Source organism: Centrocercus urophasianus, unplaced genomic scaffold, assembly GCF_019232065.1.
Source record: "Centrocercus urophasianus isolate 14NV4802_14NV808 unplaced genomic scaffold, USGS_Curo_1.0 seq_17, whole genome shotgun sequence".
Taxonomy (NCBI): Eukaryota; Metazoa; Chordata; class Aves; order Galliformes; family Phasianidae; genus Centrocercus; species Centrocercus urophasianus.
Window position 1 is genome coordinate 24,602,148 of NW_024884722.1, and position 18,963 is coordinate 24,621,110.

The 18,963-nt window shown below is 39.5% G+C and overlaps 1 protein-coding gene across 1 annotated transcript in view; it reads right to left on the reverse strand.

The window, feature by feature from the left end:
- The window catches only part of TET1 (tet methylcytosine dioxygenase 1), a 63,657-nt gene that overhangs the window by 15,798 nt on the left and 28,896 nt on the right, over nt 1-18,963 (reverse strand). The window contains 5 exon segments of the mRNA XM_042818546.1: nt 187-276; nt 3,316-3,466; nt 4,298-4,506; nt 16,986-17,079; nt 17,681-17,771. Of these exon segments, the coding sequence (XP_042674480.1) occupies nt 187-276; nt 3,316-3,466; nt 4,298-4,506; nt 16,986-17,079; nt 17,681-17,771 (635 nt within the window).

The following is an 18,963-nucleotide window of genomic DNA, read 5'->3' on the forward strand; positions in this document are numbered from 1 at the left end:
AGCTGAAACAGAAAAGATACATTATTCTAGAACTAACCATGCAAAGTACTGGCTGCAGGTAAGCAGTGGGATTCATCACATCGGAGATCTGCCGCTTCTACCCGTTAGCACACTTTGGAGTCTCATCTTTTCCAGCAATACTGCCTGTTTAGAGGTGCAGCTACACTGACTGAAGATCAGACCTACCTGGTTCTGGAAAGCTTCAGGAGCAAGCTTTTTATAAACCGGAGCCACATCAGTAGCTAAAGTTTGCAAATTATGTTCAAGAAGTTCCTCCTGCAGGGAAAGACGATGCTTAGAGAGCTGCAATTTACTTCAGAAGAATTTAGAAGAATCCAGTTTAGAGATGTCTGACCCGAGTCAGCAAAGCTAATAATGTCCACCTCTATCTTATTTTATTAATAAGACTTCTATGCCTCAGTCTTTTGTCACTGGACATAAGCCTATTCTTGCACAACTAAATTACCCAGTGATCATTATAAGTCAGGAAAATAGCAACAGAGGACGTGCTGTAGGACAGAGAAACCCAATATGCAAGGAAGTGTTTTTCATGTCACTTCTTCCTGCTCATATGCAGACAATCAAGGAAAGGGATCTATTCCACAGAAAATAGAGAAATACTGAAAAACTAGATTACATTCTGTGTGGATATGGAAACCCATACCTTCTTAAAGCGTTTTGTTCATGAGGCCTTTATTTCTGTTGATAAATTTCTGCTATAGAAACACCTACTAGAACTGAAAGTAGTATTCAGCTCCTTGGGAGAAGCCCTTATATATACAGAACTAGCTATATAGCAACGTCACACTTAAGCTCTTATTTAGAGAAACACAATTCCTAAACTCCTGCTTTTCTGGGAAAAACACCAACCAGCTGTGAAAGAAAAGGCAGCAGGCTGAATCCAGGGTGACGTACTCCCTCTACTTTGTTTTCCTGCAAGGAGCAGGCTTTTGGGGACACCTCCAGCTTCAGTTTTGCACACTGTGTAGTGGTAAAATATGGGCTCATAGAATCCACAAAGTTGGAAGGGACATTTAAAGGTCACTCGGTCTATAACAGCTTACTATAATAGCATATAGTCTAGAACAGCTTACTTTTATTTTGTTACACAAAAACAGCTAGTCATCATATATTATATATTTTATATACTTAAGTGTTTACAAGATTATTTTCACATTTTTCAATTACAAAATGATACTGTGCTTTTAATTTGCATGATAGCAGGTTTATTAACTGCTGATTGCTACCACATGTACTTCTGAGCCTTGCTGAAGGTAATGTGTCCTTAATTATCTACTACTATTCTTACCTAGGTAAATTACACCCTTAACCTCATCTCCCTCCATCCAGTGCCTCAAATGATCAAATGATCCAAATCCTTCAGGATACCAAACTAACTTCTCTTCTATTTGCTGTACCTCTTAGCTTTGTGTCATCTGCAAAATCATCAATCTCCAGTTAGCTGCTAAGAAAATTAATGACAAAACTGAACAAAGAGAAAAATTATTTACCAGCAATTTCAGTTCTTTGAGACATTGTGACAATCTGCACGCCGCAGGCACCCAGAGCTGAGGCTTTTGCATAGCAGTAGCCTGAAGGTGCATGCGCTGCCCGCACAGGAAAACACCACGAGTCCTTGTGTGCTCTGCAAGGACTCATGCTTTCTGCTGCAGAAGCTAAGGAGTTTTTAAATCTCACTGGAAAAGGGGAAATGAGAGAATGCACTTCTAGATCACACATCTAGAACACGTCCCACTACTGGTTAAAGTAACCTCTTTCAGCCAACTGATGATATACTGTCATAGAAAGTATTATCCTCCAAAAATCATCCGGTTACCTGCCAAGTGAACAGGCAATGCAAAACAGCTCCCATTGGTGGGGCACCATTTCTAGATGCTACTGTGAATGCTGCTATACTTAGCCAAGTGTCTGAATGCAGCTCTGCAGCTCGAGGTGGCAACTTCATGGACACAGAGGAAGCAATGCCAGCTGAGCCTGCAGCCTTGTGCAGTGCATTCTGATCAAAGAGAAATCTATTTGAGCTGTCCTTTAGGAGATCTGGATGCAGACTAAAATTTCATTAGACAGCACATACGAAGACTTTGTTGATCCCCAAGATACCGTTATTAAAAGCATTACAAATTTACACACACAGAATGCTCCAAACACAACAATAAGCAGGAAGGAAACCTAAAACGTAGAAAATGGAAAGGGACAAAGGAGAAGGGGAACAAGAATATCTAATAAACACATCTTTCTGTAAAATGGAACTTTATTACCCTTAAGGCATTTGAGACAAGTGGAGATATTTTCAGCTTGTACTGCCTTAAGTCAGGTATTCACCAAGAAAAAGGAGAGACATGTGGTGTGTGCCCTAATCTGTTTAGGCAGAAGCCCCATCAGCATTCTTGGCTAATGAAGTTTGTAAATACTCATGATGTAAGTGGACAGCACAACTCAGAGGAGACTGAGGGGTTTACATTCATGCACATAAGCATAAAAGATGCTTAATCAATTCTTTTACGAAAAAAAGTTAAAATTTTCAAGGAATATTTAGCTCCAGTGAACGAACTGACATCTCTCTTCCAAAAAACACCATATTTCTTTACATGTGTACACTAAACATTATAAATACCAAAATACTTCTACTACTACCTGGCCTTCAATCAGCAAGGTCTTCTCTGTATCTGGCAGCAGTAGAGTTCAGGAGCTGACAAAGAAATTCTCCCAGAAGGAGAAGTAGGCAACAGATTGCTATATACTACATGCCTCTTCAAGCATGTCAGATGTGCTAGGAAATACCTAATTCTTTCATCTGGGAGGTCAACAGGGCAATGAGGTTAGATTGATCCACAGCCAGAAAAAAAGGGACCTTTGAGATACCCTGAAGAATCTTTCTGCTCTGTGTTCATCAGGCAGTGGTTATCCATTTACACCACCATTGTTCCTTCATCATGAGACAAGTAATTCTTTTAAGAGGTGCATTACTTTTCATCGTATCCATTGTCTTATTTTCTGTGTTGAACTTTATGTCATTACTAATGTTCATGATCTGCAATTAGAGCATCACTTGGATGCATCATATTTTATTGTAATTCTCAAGAAACATGTTGTCCAAGAAAAATCCAGTTTATTCTGGATGTCAGATAAAGGATCAGGTTGCTACAGTTCCAAACATTTGATCAGATGCCTGTGTGATAAGCTATACAGACATGTGTGAGAGAGCATCGGTATCTGTGGATGGTTTCTAGTTCTTAAAATCATCTGAATAAATACTTGAAGGCAAACAGAACAAAACAATAAAATAAATCTTACTTGTTTAGGGTCATCAGTGAGAAGCCTAAACTTCCTGGGGTTTTTACTTCTGGCAAATTTACATCCATTGAAATACATGCTCCATGAACAGCCAAATGAGAATGATGCTCCACACGTTTCTGGATCAAGTCCCTGACATGCACACGTACGGCTGTGAAAGGAGATAAAGACAAGTCAGTTGATGATGCCTTTTTCTTAACGGTCAATGCTATTTGCTTTTTCTTTTTTAAATACATAACAAAACAATGCAGGAATTTACAAATTTGTAGTTTAATGATGTATTTTCTGTTAATGAAATATTCATTAACAGAATGAACTTTCAGAGGACTTTCTTTCCCTTATAGACAGTTCCAACTCTCTGAAGTCTCACAAGTTCCGCTCTCAGGAAATACATAACATTGAGTTATAGCTACCTAAATATACTCCCATGCTTTTTTGATTTTGACATCTCAAAGTACAAGAAGTACAAAATAGTACCACTCCTATTGAAGGTTGCCTGTAAATACAGTAAAATGTTACATGAGGCAATACCATTATCTCCAAATTGATCCAATGTTTAAAACAGAACAACTCACTTACCCTGGCCATTTAAGAACAGAAGCATTAGACCTAGATCACTGCACAGCTATTAGGGAAGGCAGCACGCCCTCCTCTCACAACTGGCCAGCCTGGCTCACAGGTGTGGTGGAAGTCAGGAACCACCTTTTTAGCAGCTCCTTACCGTGGCTGCATGTGTACAAACACAGAAGACAATTTCACTGCCAATCCTTTCCCTGGGCTTCCATTGTACAAGTAGCCCTTAGAGCCTGGTCTGTAGAAAAGGCCAGAAACTAAGTTTTATACTAAAATGACACCTAGTGGCTTGTAATTTCAAATAAGTTTTCCTGCATTTATCAGTTGCACTACTATTGAATTTCCATGCTGTTAAATACAGAACACTCGAAGGGCAACACAACAGTGGGTGACAATTTCAGGAGCTTACTCTTCATTCAGTGCACATCTGCGGCTCGTGGGACAGCCGTATTTTCTGAGGCTCTGCGTCAGCTCTTTGTACAGCGTATCAGCCAGGAGATGAGGGATCCCCTCCCACGCCAGTATGAGAATCACTATGACAGCAGTCTGGCAGTGGTGTCCCGCACGCTGACGTACCAAGCATAGCAACTTCTCCTCATCACTACTTCTTCGTATCACCTGAAAGAATCATTTTGTTTATTCTAAGATAGAACTAGGAAACACATGAGGCCTGGACGAGAAAATAAAACTGTGGTCTGAAGTATCTATCAGCAAGTAGGGCCGGGAAAGCATCACACACTGGTCTCTTGGTGTAGCATGTGACTTTGTGTTGCCTTTCTACCTATAAAAGAAATAGCAGAAGGAGTATCTCAGATGTTCTACACAGACAATAATGACTGGTTTGAGGAAAAAACATCCACTAGAAGTATATAACAATCCTGCAATGACAGAGCCATTGAAAACCTAACAGTTACCTTGCAAATTATACTGAGAATGTATTGCCAAAACCCAGAAAGCAGATGCATAAGCTGCACCCCAAAAGCAAACACACACTCATGTTAAGATGATTACTACAGTTACATACCAGTACACTGAACTATCCCCATCTTGCAACATAACAATAGATGGAAGCAATGAAATAAACTGTGTGAAGGAATCAGAGATTTTTCATAACATTCAAGTAGTTAGCATTATTTTAGTGACCTGTATGACATAGAAAGAACTCTTTGTCAATTTCATCCATATATATGCAGCAGAACACTCACTCAGTACAAGCAGTTGGCCACTCTAGCTTTACCAACCACTACCCCCTATTGGTAGAAGGCCCATAAGTGTGTGCAAGGGAACCATTAGGTCACAGCCTGAACTGAAGATGGAGCACCTGGTGAAGGAGTATGGCTGGCCAGGAAGCATAGGTACAGACAATTTACATGTGCTTCCAAGGTGACAGGAATGGGTGAATCCAGGATCTCAGTCTCCCCTGGGCTTATTTAAGGGTTAGCCTCAAAAGGGAGAACATCTCCTAGATGAAGGTTGCTTCCTTGGGAGGAGTGTTCTACAACCAGAGATCGCCATCGCCAGCTGGATGAATCAACCTTTTCTTCTGTGTGAGACTATTGGTATTCCCAACAATTCCTCGTGAAGAGCTTGTCAGAAGCACTGCTTCATAGGATAAGCCGAGCTAATAATGATAGAATATAAAAGCAGAAAGGCAACAATTTCACCTATTCATTGGATGTCTCCAGCTGTCTGGGTTTTCAAGTAGATTCTCTATCAGACTGATGCCAAAGCCTCTTTGTTTCCAGACACGTGGCTAGTGGTCATTCATATGACCCCTAGCCTGATCAACTGTGAATATCTAAATTATTTAAGCTAATTAAAAGTGGGAACCAAAATACCCTTGCAGTTAATCTGCAAATGAAAGGATTTTCAACAGACCAAAAGTTTCAGATAATGCATTTTTGCTTTGCAGGAAGAAGCAAGATGCAAGTTAGTTTGTGTCAAGGGAGAAAGAATTGCCCTTTTCAAGTTGATTACACAGTCTCACAATCAGCCTTAAACTCAATGAGAAAAGAAAATGCATCTGAGTTACCATTCCTCTTGGTTGTGACTGAACTACTGGTACAGTATTTTCTGTAAAGAAAGAGAAATAATGCAGCTCATTTACATTTGAGTGAGACTTACAGAAAATCTATTATGGTTGATCCATAATACAGGTTATTCACATCAGTGTGAATTGTACATTCCTGAGGCAGCATAGCTCCTTCCAGTCAGAAACAGAGGAATTTAATTTTGTTACTCAGCATGAAGGGTGATGCTTTTAATCTCTTTCTTCTTTCTTAGTTTTCTAGACTTTGTAACTTCAATGAGGAAATGCAATATCTCTTAGTTTCTCAGTACAACATCAGGGTGCTCTTCGTGAGCTTTCACATAGTCCTCAGCTGAGTCCAGAAAAAGAGACAAATGGACAGGAACACAGTTTATAATCTGCTTCAAAGCAATGTCACACCACCTTGCAGTTAAACACAGATGGAATCTGCTTTGTTGTGCATGCTAGAGATAATGCAGTGCTCTTATTGGACGCACAAACATTCTGCAATCCACTGTCTTTCAGGCCACAGAGGTGACTAAAGGATTTTATGAGTTATCTGGATTTTATTTCTGTGGCTCTTAAGAGGTTCCTGCTGCAGCTGGAGCACTCCTGTCCTTAGGTAATTGGAGATAAGGCACTTTCCTCACCTATTAGTCTTAGAAGAACACAACCTGCACTGAGGCAATTGCAGTTCCTCAGGGCTTGCAGCCAGCAGCACAGCTGGAGCCGCATTGCTTTTCCCATATAAACTGATGATGTCCATGCATGTGTTACAGATGCTATCCTCAAGGCAATAATAAACAGAGCTTCTCTTGCAATAATACAAAATCCACAGCAATACCATACAACTTTAATACACAGAGAACCACATTTGAGGAGGACAAGCCCAGCCAACAGAAACACCATGTAATTCCTGACAACAGCTTTTCTGATGGAGAAAATTCCTACTGTGCTCCTTGACTCAGTGACTTATGAGTTACATTAACACTGATGGAATCAAAGTTATTTCCAACTTGTCATTTGTTTTCTAGTACTGGCTGATATCACAGAATCACAGAATGGCCAGGGTTGGAAGGGACCTCAAGGATCATGAATCTCCAACCCCCCTGCCACATGCTGGGCCACCAAACTCCCCATTTAATACCAGATCAGGCTGCCCAAGGCCCCATCTAACCTGGCCTTGAACACCTCCAGGGACGGGGCATCCACAACCTCTCTGGGCAGCCTGTTCCAGCACCTCACCACTCTCACAGTAATGAACAATCCAATACATTTCTGAACTTAAATGGTAAAATATTAAGCTAAATTGTCTGCTTTTTTTGTTTGTTTGTTTGTTTGTTTGTTTTCAAGTGAGCCTGAGATTATCTGAGTAACTGGTAAATTCCAAAATATGAGCACAAGCTGTGCATTGCTTATCTTGCTTGATAAGTTAACAGGCCGGATCTTTCACTGCTTCTCCAAGTAATGGACCTAGTAAGGTTTTACTGACTGATGATCCACTGAATTACTCTTCTTAACTTTAAATATCTCCAAGATATTTCTCTATTTCTGTCCCTCTTTCTGTAGCTTGAAATGACTGGGAATGGTACCAAGATCTCTTAACCCTTAAATATCCCTAGACCAGGCAGTGTTTTAACCAACTTTTCTCCCCTGGTACTTTATGGAAGACATCACACATCTTAAATTCATGCATCATCTTAAAGTCACCAACACAGCAACACACGAAGTCTCAGCCTATACACTTTTTTTTTTTTAGCATGTATTTGATAGAGGTCCTCTTCAGTAGGCAAATGGAATTAGTATGCTGTTACAGCCACGGAATGCAATGCTAACATAATTTATAAATCAATTCTTCATGCAGTAATTTAAAACATATACGTATGTGCCATTGGAAGTTGGTAAACATAATTCCCAGTGCACTCATGGCTTCTGTATGAAGCACTCAGAAGCTGAACATTGAATTAAAAATGCAGCAGAGCAATCTGAGTGCTTCTCAGACTGCAAACAATGCACAAATCAGCTGGCTAGTCTAAGCCCCAAAAGCTGCAGATACTGCCCATGACTTCTGCATGGTTCACACGTGTAGTTAAAAAAATGCCCAGGTAAATAATTAAATACTTTATTTTGGTTAACTTCGGTCTGTAATGCTCTTAAGGAGGAATGAGAAAATAACTGCTTGTTAAGCAACAGAATTTTAAATAGAATTTTAAATAGGCTAACTAAAAACTAATCCCCATGGTTTCTTGGTGTCTCACACAGAAAAATAACAGTCAGAAAACCCAGACTTGTATGAAGTTTGTGAAGAATTATGTAACACTTAGGTGATGGCATCATCTTTTCGTAGCTGCACAGGCCTGTATTATCCCTGAACTCTTTAGCAAGTGGCAACTGAGAGCAGTACTGGGTATCCATCAAAACATTTACAACAAATACTTTGCTTCAGCTGCAACACAGACATCTGACAAACTCCTCCCAACTCTTCACTGATACCTGCCAGCACTGCTCTGTACCCTCTTCAACTGGACATGAAGCTGCTTCTTGCCTGTCCCCTAACATCACAACATCTGGGACAAGAGAAAAAAACACATGGGACAAACACCTCCTGAATAGCTTTCTAACGTACATGTGTGCTTGGATGTACACAGCCATCATCATTGCACGTAGCTGATCTGAGCAGGATCATAAAATCAACTTTTGAGTTGGGAGGGACCCTTAAAGATCATCTGGCACAACTTCCTGCAACTAACAGGGACGCTTCCAGTTCCATGAGAAGCTCAGAGCCCCATCCAGCCTGACCTTGGGTGAATGCAGGGAGGAGGCATGCACCACCTCTATGGGCAGCCTGTGCCTCACCACTGTGACTGCAAAAAAACATTTATCCAATCAGAATCTACAGTCTTCCAATTTGAAACCACTTCCCTTGTCCTGCCACAACACACCCTGCTGAAGTCTCTGCCCCCTTCTTCTCACAGCCACTTTGTAGATACTGACGTGCCACTCTCTGCTCTCCGCAGAGCCTTCTCTTCTCCAGGCTGCACAGCCCCAGCTCTCAGCCTGTCCTTTAGGGTATTCCATCCCTTGGCTCATTTTTGCGGCCCTTCTCTGGATGCACTCTAACAGATCCGCATTTCTCTTGTACTGAGTACTCCACATCTGGACACAGCACTCCCAGTGAGGTCTCACCAGTGCAGTGTAGAAGACATCCATGCGTTTTCATCTCTTATAAAAATAAAAATAGTGCATTCCTCTTGTGCTGCAGTCTGGTACCCACCACCATTTGCTGTACCGTGCCTGTTCTGTGTTATTACAGCTTGCCGTGTGTTCTTATTTATGCAAACATCTATAAAGATGGCAATTGAAGTAATTTCCTTTATTAACTAGCCCATACATTCTGAAATGCCAGAACCAGCCAATATGAGCAAGCCCCTGAGGTGAAGCATGGGCTGCCAGCCAGGACAGAAATACAATCAGAGGCTACCACAGCTAAACCTCTGTTTCTACAAGCCACAGAGATAGGAATTAAGGATGTCTAACAAACTTTTACCCCAGGCAGTAACACAAAACTTGGTGTCCATCACTACGTACATAAAAGGACAACACTCCTTGCATGACTGGGCATTTCTCAACAGTGAGTTTTAGCAAACATTTTACTGGTTGTCCATCCTGCACAATGAGCTCTTCCTGCAGTTCATAATAGCTGGCCCTCTTTTCTCCATTACCTGGAACAACTCTGTACCTTCAGCAGTTTGTCACCACAGCATTTTCCACTTTTTTCAAATCATTTTTGAATACAGTGAACAGCATCAATAAAGGGTATCAATAAAACTTGCTTCAACTACCCAAATGCTTTAGTTCTGCTTACTTTAATTACTTCATTTAGGTTGTAAATGCAGTGGATACTTCTTGTCAGCATGTCTCTTGGCAGGAGCACTATGAATATGAAACATTACTTGATGTCCTTAAACATAAGCCAGTCTAACAAGTCCTGTACATGACTTATTCACTAAGAATCGGGACTGTAGAAGCTCACCAATACCAGATGCTGACTTACCCTATGGATGAGAAATTAATTTCATATTTAGGATCACAAGATCCTTTGTGTCAACTTTGATACGACATAAATGAGACACCGCTAGCAAATACATACAAAAAATTTTAACTGTGAGTTGAATACAAAACAATGCTGGATGAAAAAATCAACCAACAAAAAGGTCCTTTTTTTTAGGTTTATTTTGTCTCCATGTGGTTCCACTGCAATAATTCTTCCAGCCCACTCCGAATTTCTTTGGTAAAATAGCTGTCTCCTCTGCAGGGTAGCAGTAGATGATCTTAAGGTGAGAATGCATCCTGATTATCCACTGTAATTTCCTGAAACAGGCATCTCATTTAGAACTGTCTGTCTCAAGATTTTCTGAGCTGTAGATTTTGCCTCAGTGGGAAGTCTGCCTACTGGAGTCCTTTCCACATAGTATGAGGTCTGCTAAGATACAATTCCACAATGATCTGTATCTGTACAAAGTGAGTAAACAATGCTGCTATTAATTGCTGTTCTAGCAGGTGAGGCTGTTCAGCAGGAGCAGAAACAAACATTGTTTGCAGCAGAAGCAAGCTCGCCCTTTAGTTTCCTAATTCACCCCTACATACACACTTGATAAATGACATCAAGCTCTCTTCTCACTGCAAGGCGTTACATCCTTTTGTTCTCAGCATATCTAAGAAAGATTAAAATTCAAAAAATTTCACTTTCTGAATTACTCTCTGTTCAAGATTACCAGCAGACTACATCAACGAAGTTAAAATGGAACTGTTGCCATCAATACGTGATGTTACTTCACTTCACTGGAATACCACTGCAGCATTTTAAAAGAATTATCAAATCACTTAAAAATTTATACCAGAAGAAATACTGGAAACCTTCCAAAATGTGAACAGGAATATAGGTACATTTTCTTCAACCGATGCTGCAGAAATGATGCCAAAATTGAAGTTTCACCTCCTGGTGCCCTGTTACCCCCCCTTGGTCTCTCAAATTTCCTTTTCCTGTTACGTCACTGATAACTTTGTGATAGGGATGACAAACAAGAACCTGAGCTCCATTTGTTCAGATATCACCATTAGTTTTAATGTAGAGATAACAGCAACTGAAATGTTAATGCTTTCTTAGTATGAGGGCTGCTCCAAAAGTAATGGCTCCTATTTTAATGATGTCAGCCTGCAATCTCAGAAGCAGATGTTGGTGGGATGGCAGTAGAGGTCGAACCTCCCTGGACCAGTACCCAGCTACAGGTTGTTGCTGTGTGACAGATGGCAGCAGAGATGCAGTCTGACAGAATGGTGTCTGACATAGAAGTGAGGATGAAGGCGTGTCACTGAATTCCTCCACGTGGAAAAAATGGCACCCAGTGACTTTATCGATGCTTGCTGAGTGTTTATGGATACCAAACAGATGTGGGATGCACAGTGTGTTTCAGCAATGGCAACAAGGAGGCAGCTCCACTGGTGCACATTTTCCACAAGAGTGACACAAGCAGGCTCTTGTTCATCATGCATAGCTAATTGCAGAGCCTGTGCTGAAAAATACTACTTTGTGAGAATTTGCTTTATCAAACAGTGTTGTTGTACTCTTTATCTGCTGTAGTTTCCATCAAAATAAATGGAAGGCATTCCTTTCAGAGCAAACTTTGGTTTCCCTGATTTATTTACCTTAAACTTAGCTTTTTTATATTTACTCTAATTGTTGAGTAGATTTTCCAAATACAAGACATTTTAAGATGCTTCAGAAACTGTGTAAAAATTTATAATAATTTTCATCTCAAAGCACTGCAACACACAAAGAACAGCTTGACTTTGGATATTACAAATATGTTTCATCCAAAATAAACTTTAGTTCTGTGTTCAACAGATAAGTCTTCATACGAACAGTGACGATAGTGCCCCCATAGCTATCAAACCCATTACACAAGCTACCTTCAGCATATGTTGAAGGATGGCAAGAAAGTGCTGCTCCAATACAATGGTCTCCAAAAATACAACTAAAATGACCACCAACCACTCTCAGGAATGTTTTCCTTCCAGATTTCTCAAATGTGGATCACCATCTGATCACAGAGAGAGTTTAACATATGAAACAAAACCTTGAAATAATAAAACCTGCCTAGAGGTGCTGGGCTCCACATAAAGCAGTCCTTTGATAGTGTTGATTAGTAATGGCCACCTATGCCAGAGCACAGTATTTCACACATTTATCACTAAATTTTCTTTAATAAATTGTACATCCCTTCTAACCCTAACTTACACGTAAGACAGCCTAGAAGCTCAAGTATCTTCTCAGTTTTCTTATTTTCTCTATTCCCAATCTCTTTCTCAACTGAAGCCAAGCTAGCAAACTGAAAAAACAAACACACTTTTCTGCAGAGAATCAACTGTTAACAGAAGCTCAGAGCACTCTACAAAACGTAGTTTCTAGTATTCAGGCACAAATTCCTACCAGGTCAATGATCTGTAAAGCCTTTGTTTTAAGAGTGCACTGTCTAAGCATCACTTCTTGAAAATCTGATCAATTTCAGTGGCTAATATTAAGTCCAGGTCCTTAAAAGAAGGCTGTCACTTCAAGGGCAGTTGGACTAGATGGCCTCAAAGGACCTTTCCAACTCTAAGGATTCTATATTTCTAGCTATATTTACATTGCAAAAGCATCTGTAATTTCTTCTTTTTAATCTGTTGCCTTCCCTTTTTTTTTTTTAATAGATATACTGCTGCTATAAAAAAGACCACTAAGCTCTGTTAAGTTATAAGTAGAAAGCCCAAAAAGGGAACCAGAACAAAATTGAAGTGAAAGAGTTTGAGAAAGGCATAGAAGCTGCACTGTACCACATTTCTCAAACAAATTACAGCCACCAGCAGGCTAACAGAATCTGGGGGGTCAACAGATCATCCAGGTGTAAAACAAAAAACCAAAGCACTCAGGGAAGATAAATCCAGAGGTGCAAAAACCACTTTTGCTGTGTTCACAAAAAGCCGTCTCAGAGGATTCCCACTTCAGAAAAAAAAAGCTTTGGCTGTGCCCCTCACAAAGTTAAAAGCCACCAAAGAAGCAGTCATAGGACAGTAGTGGCAGAAGAAAAAGAACACTTCCCAAAACATAGTCACGATTTCCAAGATCAGATGGCATCCACCCCAGAAACTCAGTGGTGAAACAACTGAACTTTCAAATCCAATATGCATAGTCTTGGTTTATAATACATCAGTATCAGAAGGCTTGAAGATTACTAAGAGGATAACAGTTTGGAAAATGGTCCTAGGAGGAATATCCCAGTTCAACGATAACATCAGCCCCGTTTTGTCCGTGCGGAGCAGATCTGAGCTCTGTGGCACAAACCAGCAATCACGTAGATAAGCATGATGCACAGAGACACCAAACGTTTGTGAATCTTTTGGCCATACTGCATGGCTTTCTAGATTCTCAGAAGGCACTCAGTGAGGTCCCTTAGTAAAGACTCTTAAAAAAAAAAAAAAAAAAGCAAACATGAATATGCCTTGGTACAAAGGAAACGACCATATGTGAATAACTGCTGAAAAGACAAGAAACAAAGGCTGGTATGTGTCTGATGGGAGCTCTGCACAATTCTGTTCAAGTTTGTATTCTCCTCTGTGTTTGTCAAAGGTAAATAAAAGCATGACAAAAGTTGATGAGTAATTCAGGGAAAAGACAAGCACAATCTGCAAATAAATGAAGGATGAGTTCATACTGCCGAGGGGGCAGTAAGAACGGCAGATAAAATTCACTGCAGTGTCCATTGTTAATGCACATGGTCAGCCATTACTGTGCAGAAATGAGAATTTTGCAGAACGATAGAAATCACTGCTTTGCAACAGAAAGAAAAGCAAAAGAAACAGCTAGGAACTGCTGGGAACAGAGCACAAGACTGAAAGCATTACTACACCACCACTATAGTTCCAAGTACAAGAGAGCAAAAAAAGAAAAGAAAGAAGAAATAAAGACAAAACCATCTATGACAGGGAATATCAAGCCACTGCCTTCAGCTTAGGGAACCTCAGAGGAATGAGTTACTGGAAAATAAGTGAGTCTCCTGGGAGCCGGCTGCCCTGCTCTTCCGCCATCAGTCAGCACTGGAGACAGGCTGTCAGCAGGGAGGACCTCCCACCCAACCTGGCTGCTCTTATCAGTTCTCATCTCCTGTCTTTATTCCAACTCTGAGCCTTAGAAATTGCATCGCAATTCTGAATGAAGACAACAGAAAGCTGATCCAGGTCAACATCCGCTGAAACAAGTAGAAGAAACCTGAAGGAAACGAGTTTAATCCTGCAATGTTAAGACCTGTAGCTGTCCTCTGAGGTCACTGACTTCATCTTTGAATTCAGTGCAGCAGGATCATACCTAGAGTGAGCTACTTATGAACATCATACAGATAGAAGATTTATGAACCATTTCACTTCAATGAATTGAGGTAATCTTTATTTCCCATCAGATATATTGAGAGCAGAAATAAAAAAAAAAAAAAAAAAAAAAGAAAAAAAAGGAGAGTACAAACAAAGTACTGATAAAGCAATGGGAATGACATAAATCACTCACCGCTGTCCGGTGATAGGGGAGGCACTGTAACATGATCATATGAAAAGTCTAATCAAGGAAGATGGGTTGGCAATCCCACTGTTTCAAAGCTCTTTTTCCTTTAACTTATTAAGCAGAAATAGGATAGACTTGCACAAAATAAAAAAGCAAAAGAGATTTTAAAAAAACAAAGAACGAAAGACAACCCCCTAGCACACGTCACAGAACGATTGTTATTTTCTAATCACACAGTTATCACCTACGTAGATATTGTAAGTTTATTATACCCCAAAAACTAAGGAAAAGCCAGCTCGTTTTAGAAAAAAGAAGCCTGTCTCATTCAGTGTTTAATACACTACGTACATGTTTGGAGCCACCTAGGTGAAAACAATTTAGGAGGAAATGAGTATTGTGAAACACAGCCATTAACAGAAGAATATATATATATATTCTTATATTATATATAATATGTATATTATATACATACATTGTACGTACAAATATATACATAATATATATGGAATAATACATACATATATACACATTTTATAAAGCAGCCTTTGATTCCAAGATGTTTCTAATGAATTGATAAACAACAACATAGACTCACAGCAAAAGGGAAAATTACTGGAGTAAAATAGCTAAATACGACTCTATATCAATTTTTTTCCTCCTCACGTTTGCTTCAGCAGAGCTCCATCATGGTGCTCTTGCCAGCAAGCCTCTCAAGAGCCCTAGGGGCAACAGCTAGTCCATCTGCAAAGCAGAAATGAATCTGTCCCAGAGAGCTCTGTAACGAGCAAGTGAAAGTCTCTGTGCAGCTGACCAAACCTTGTGACTGCAATTATCTGAGAGCAGAACAAACTTGTTCCATATGCTTCCAAATTTCAGAATGGTACTACTTTGGTCACAGCCAAAACAGAAATATGCTCCATTTTAAGGATTAATATTAGCACTGCCAATCGGAAGTTAACTCACACATTAAAAATACCAACTAAAAAAATGTGGATTGTATACAGGACGAAACATAGAGAAGATTTCCATGATTTCCTTCCTTCTCTTGTATCATGCAGTCACACAGCAGGCTTGGAAAGGCATTCATTCCTTTTAGGTCTGAGCTTGCACACAAAAAGTTTTTTGCTGCACAAAAGACATTTGGAATTTAGTTCAATTAACATTAAAGCTTTCTCTCACAAATGCTTGGCATGTAGAAATTTAACTGAACTGTACCGTAATCCTTAAACAGCCTTTCCTATATGCACTGAGTGCTTTCTGGCAGTCGTACTGCACACACATGTTGGACACCTACACCACGCAGATGCACAATGGAATCTATCATCTCTGTTTTACGTAAAAGGCAGTATGTTGATACTGGCAACAGCAAAATAAACTTTAAGAACTAGTTTTAAATCTCTTCCTTCTTTCAAAGGCTCACAACTGTTTGCTAAGGTAAGAATTTTAACTCCTAACCTCTCTGAAAAGTGTGGATTTTTTGCTTAGTTGAAGTGATAAAAACAAAATCAACAAAGCAGAAAACAGTCCACTTTTTTGGGACGGTCATTTCTGAAATTTGACCATCTTTATTTTTTTTTTATTGGATGCCTATTTGGTATTAAATATCACCTGAAGCAACTTACACATAGGAGATTCTTTTCTGAGCATCATTTTCTGGATGGAGTACGAAAAACACATTTAACTGTTCCAAGAATATAAGCAGTAATTACACATGCAATAAATACACATTCACATCCTTATTTTAGTTACATAGTTACAAATGCTGGTCTACCAACTGCACAGTTATTATCATCAGATTAGCCAGTTAAGTCCGAAATTCCTAAATACAGCAACAATTTATATATATTCCAACAAGCAAATTCTTTTTATTTCCAAAACTCAGTGTACAAGATTTCCAGACTATTTTTTACCTCCCTCAGTGGTTTCAGCAAAGATAAGGGACAATCAATTCTTTCCAAGCTCTTTCCTGGAGCTTGTCTGCTACCTCATTTCCTGGCTCCTATGAAGCAATGTGAGACAAAACTTTGGTGAAAACTATCACCATAACATTTATGTTTTGAAATAGTGAGTTCAGTCCCTCAAAGTGAGTAGCACATGGTATATGAGACAGTTCATACAATTAAGTTTTAAAAAAAGAAGTTACTGAAAGGTTTTCCAACACACTCTTCTTTCACACTTCTCAGTAGCCTACTTCACGAGACCTCCAGCTTCCAGACACTGCCAGGTGTTCTCACCCTTGATTTGCCCATCTCTGCCAGCTCTGTGAAGCACCTCTTTTAAACTCACTCTAATCACAGCATCACAGGTTAAAAAGTGGTATTCTTAGCTTCTTCATTCACTGAGACTTGTAAATCAATTAAATGAAGAAGAAACAGACCTTGATTAAAGACCAGATTATATATAAGCTCAAAGACTATACATCATTAGATACTTCAAAGCCACAAAAACCAATTTGACTACTGTAACATAAAAACTTACCCACTTGGCAATCGGACACCCCTGAGAGCTTTTTCCTTCCTTTCCTGTATAAACGACTACCTCTATTCTCACAGCGCTTCCTTTTGCTCCATACCTGCATTAAGAAAGTTCAGGAGTGGAACTGAAAACACATTTTAAAACAGTAAACACATTCAATAAAGCAAGAACAACAATTTTATTCTCAACTTTATTGAGAACAGAAGAGAAAAAAAAAACATAGCACAACAAAGAACACTACTAAATTCAAAGTCCTGTTCGCAAAAGCCATTTTGAAACATCTATTCCAGTAACAGGCTTCTGTCACTAAGTGGCTTCCATTACTTGGAAAAGAAATGTTATCTGCTTGAAAATCCTAGAGCACTTAGTCACTTTCTGTCCAATTCGAGACAGGTTGTTTGCATGCAGGATACCAGAAAGCCTACTCCTGCCAGCTGCTAATCTCTGTCATCACTATGGACTTCAACAGCACCTATGAGCACACTGGCTAAAATTGCTGGAGCTCAGACAAGATGCATGAATTTGGAATTAGAATGTGAGAGCTTCCCTCAAGCACATCAGAACAGGAAAATGTTTTACAAATGAGTAGAGCAAAAGTATTAGAAAAACAAAGCCAAACAGCACTCATTTTCTCACAGCTCTTCTTCTTTTCTGTTTACACAAAAATACTGTTAGCACTAAAAAGCACATTTTCTCACCTGTTCTCCATTATTTCTCTCACAGCAGCAACGCTTGGTCCTGTCCCAAGGTGTGTGTAATATGGGCCCTCATCTTTCTCAATAATTTGCTCTACAAACAGGTTGAGAAAAATAAGTTCACACATCATTTCTCATTTACATTACTACAAATCAGCACAGAAATGGTTTACAGAAACATCATCTTAAATACAGAAAATCTGCCCCTGAAATGCAATGAATAAGTAGCATGATTGATTTTTCCCCTCAGAGACATCAAAATTATACTATTTCATGCTTGCTTTCTCCTATTAATCTTCTGGTAGATTCTCTTTCTTGGTGCTACAAATAGATCCTATTTATAATACTATCTTGCATTCTTTACCAATGTTCATTGCAGGACCTGACACATATTGACTAAATAAGCTTCCAGTGCCGTTGTGAGTAGGCAAACATTATCAATTAATTTTAGACAACGGAGAATTGAGGCCAAAAAACATCAGCTGACAGTCATATACTACTACAGAACAAAAAACACAATCCAGGCCTCTTAACTAACAGCTTGTTGCTTCAGAACATTAGAGCAAAGATGAAAAAATCTTCCTGTGTACAATGTTAACAGTCCCTGCAGTGGTTTTTTTCTTCCCCATCTGTGTGCTTTGATAGTTTGAAAACACAGCATGTCCAATACCATCAATCAAGTTGTATTGCAAAATTCTCAGCATCAAGTTCAATCCGACACCTCATGCTACAACACAAACTGTTCTGTATCTGGATTTATTACCTAATCTCCACCTCATCTTATCTCTGAGATGAGACATCTAAAAGCCTTTGACAGGAATCATAACAGAAACTCCCACCACCCTCAGGGCAAACCATGACAGTAACACAACTGCCCTCAACAATTCCCTGCTGCTTAGCCAGAAGGCATTTAGGTAAAAATGAAAAGGTATTGGGAAAGTTTTTGCCCAGCTCATCTCAAGCAGAAACTAGTTTGAGACCATAGAAATCCTGATCTAATATACTCACATGAAATTACAAGCATACAAGCGAGTAACAAGAAAACAACTGGAAAAACTCATTTTCCTCAATTTCAATTTAAGCAGGTCAGATGCAAGGCCAAAAATACTGAATTTTGCTGTTATTTGCAGGCCTGAAGAACACCAGGCAAAGGTTACAGAAAGGGAAAGAATCATTTTCTTCTAGTTCCTAACAGCAAAACAAGTATCTTTTTGCAACACCTATGCACCAAGTATACTTTCTTGCATTAAGGGGAGCAACACAAACACATGCCCATGTGAGAGGTA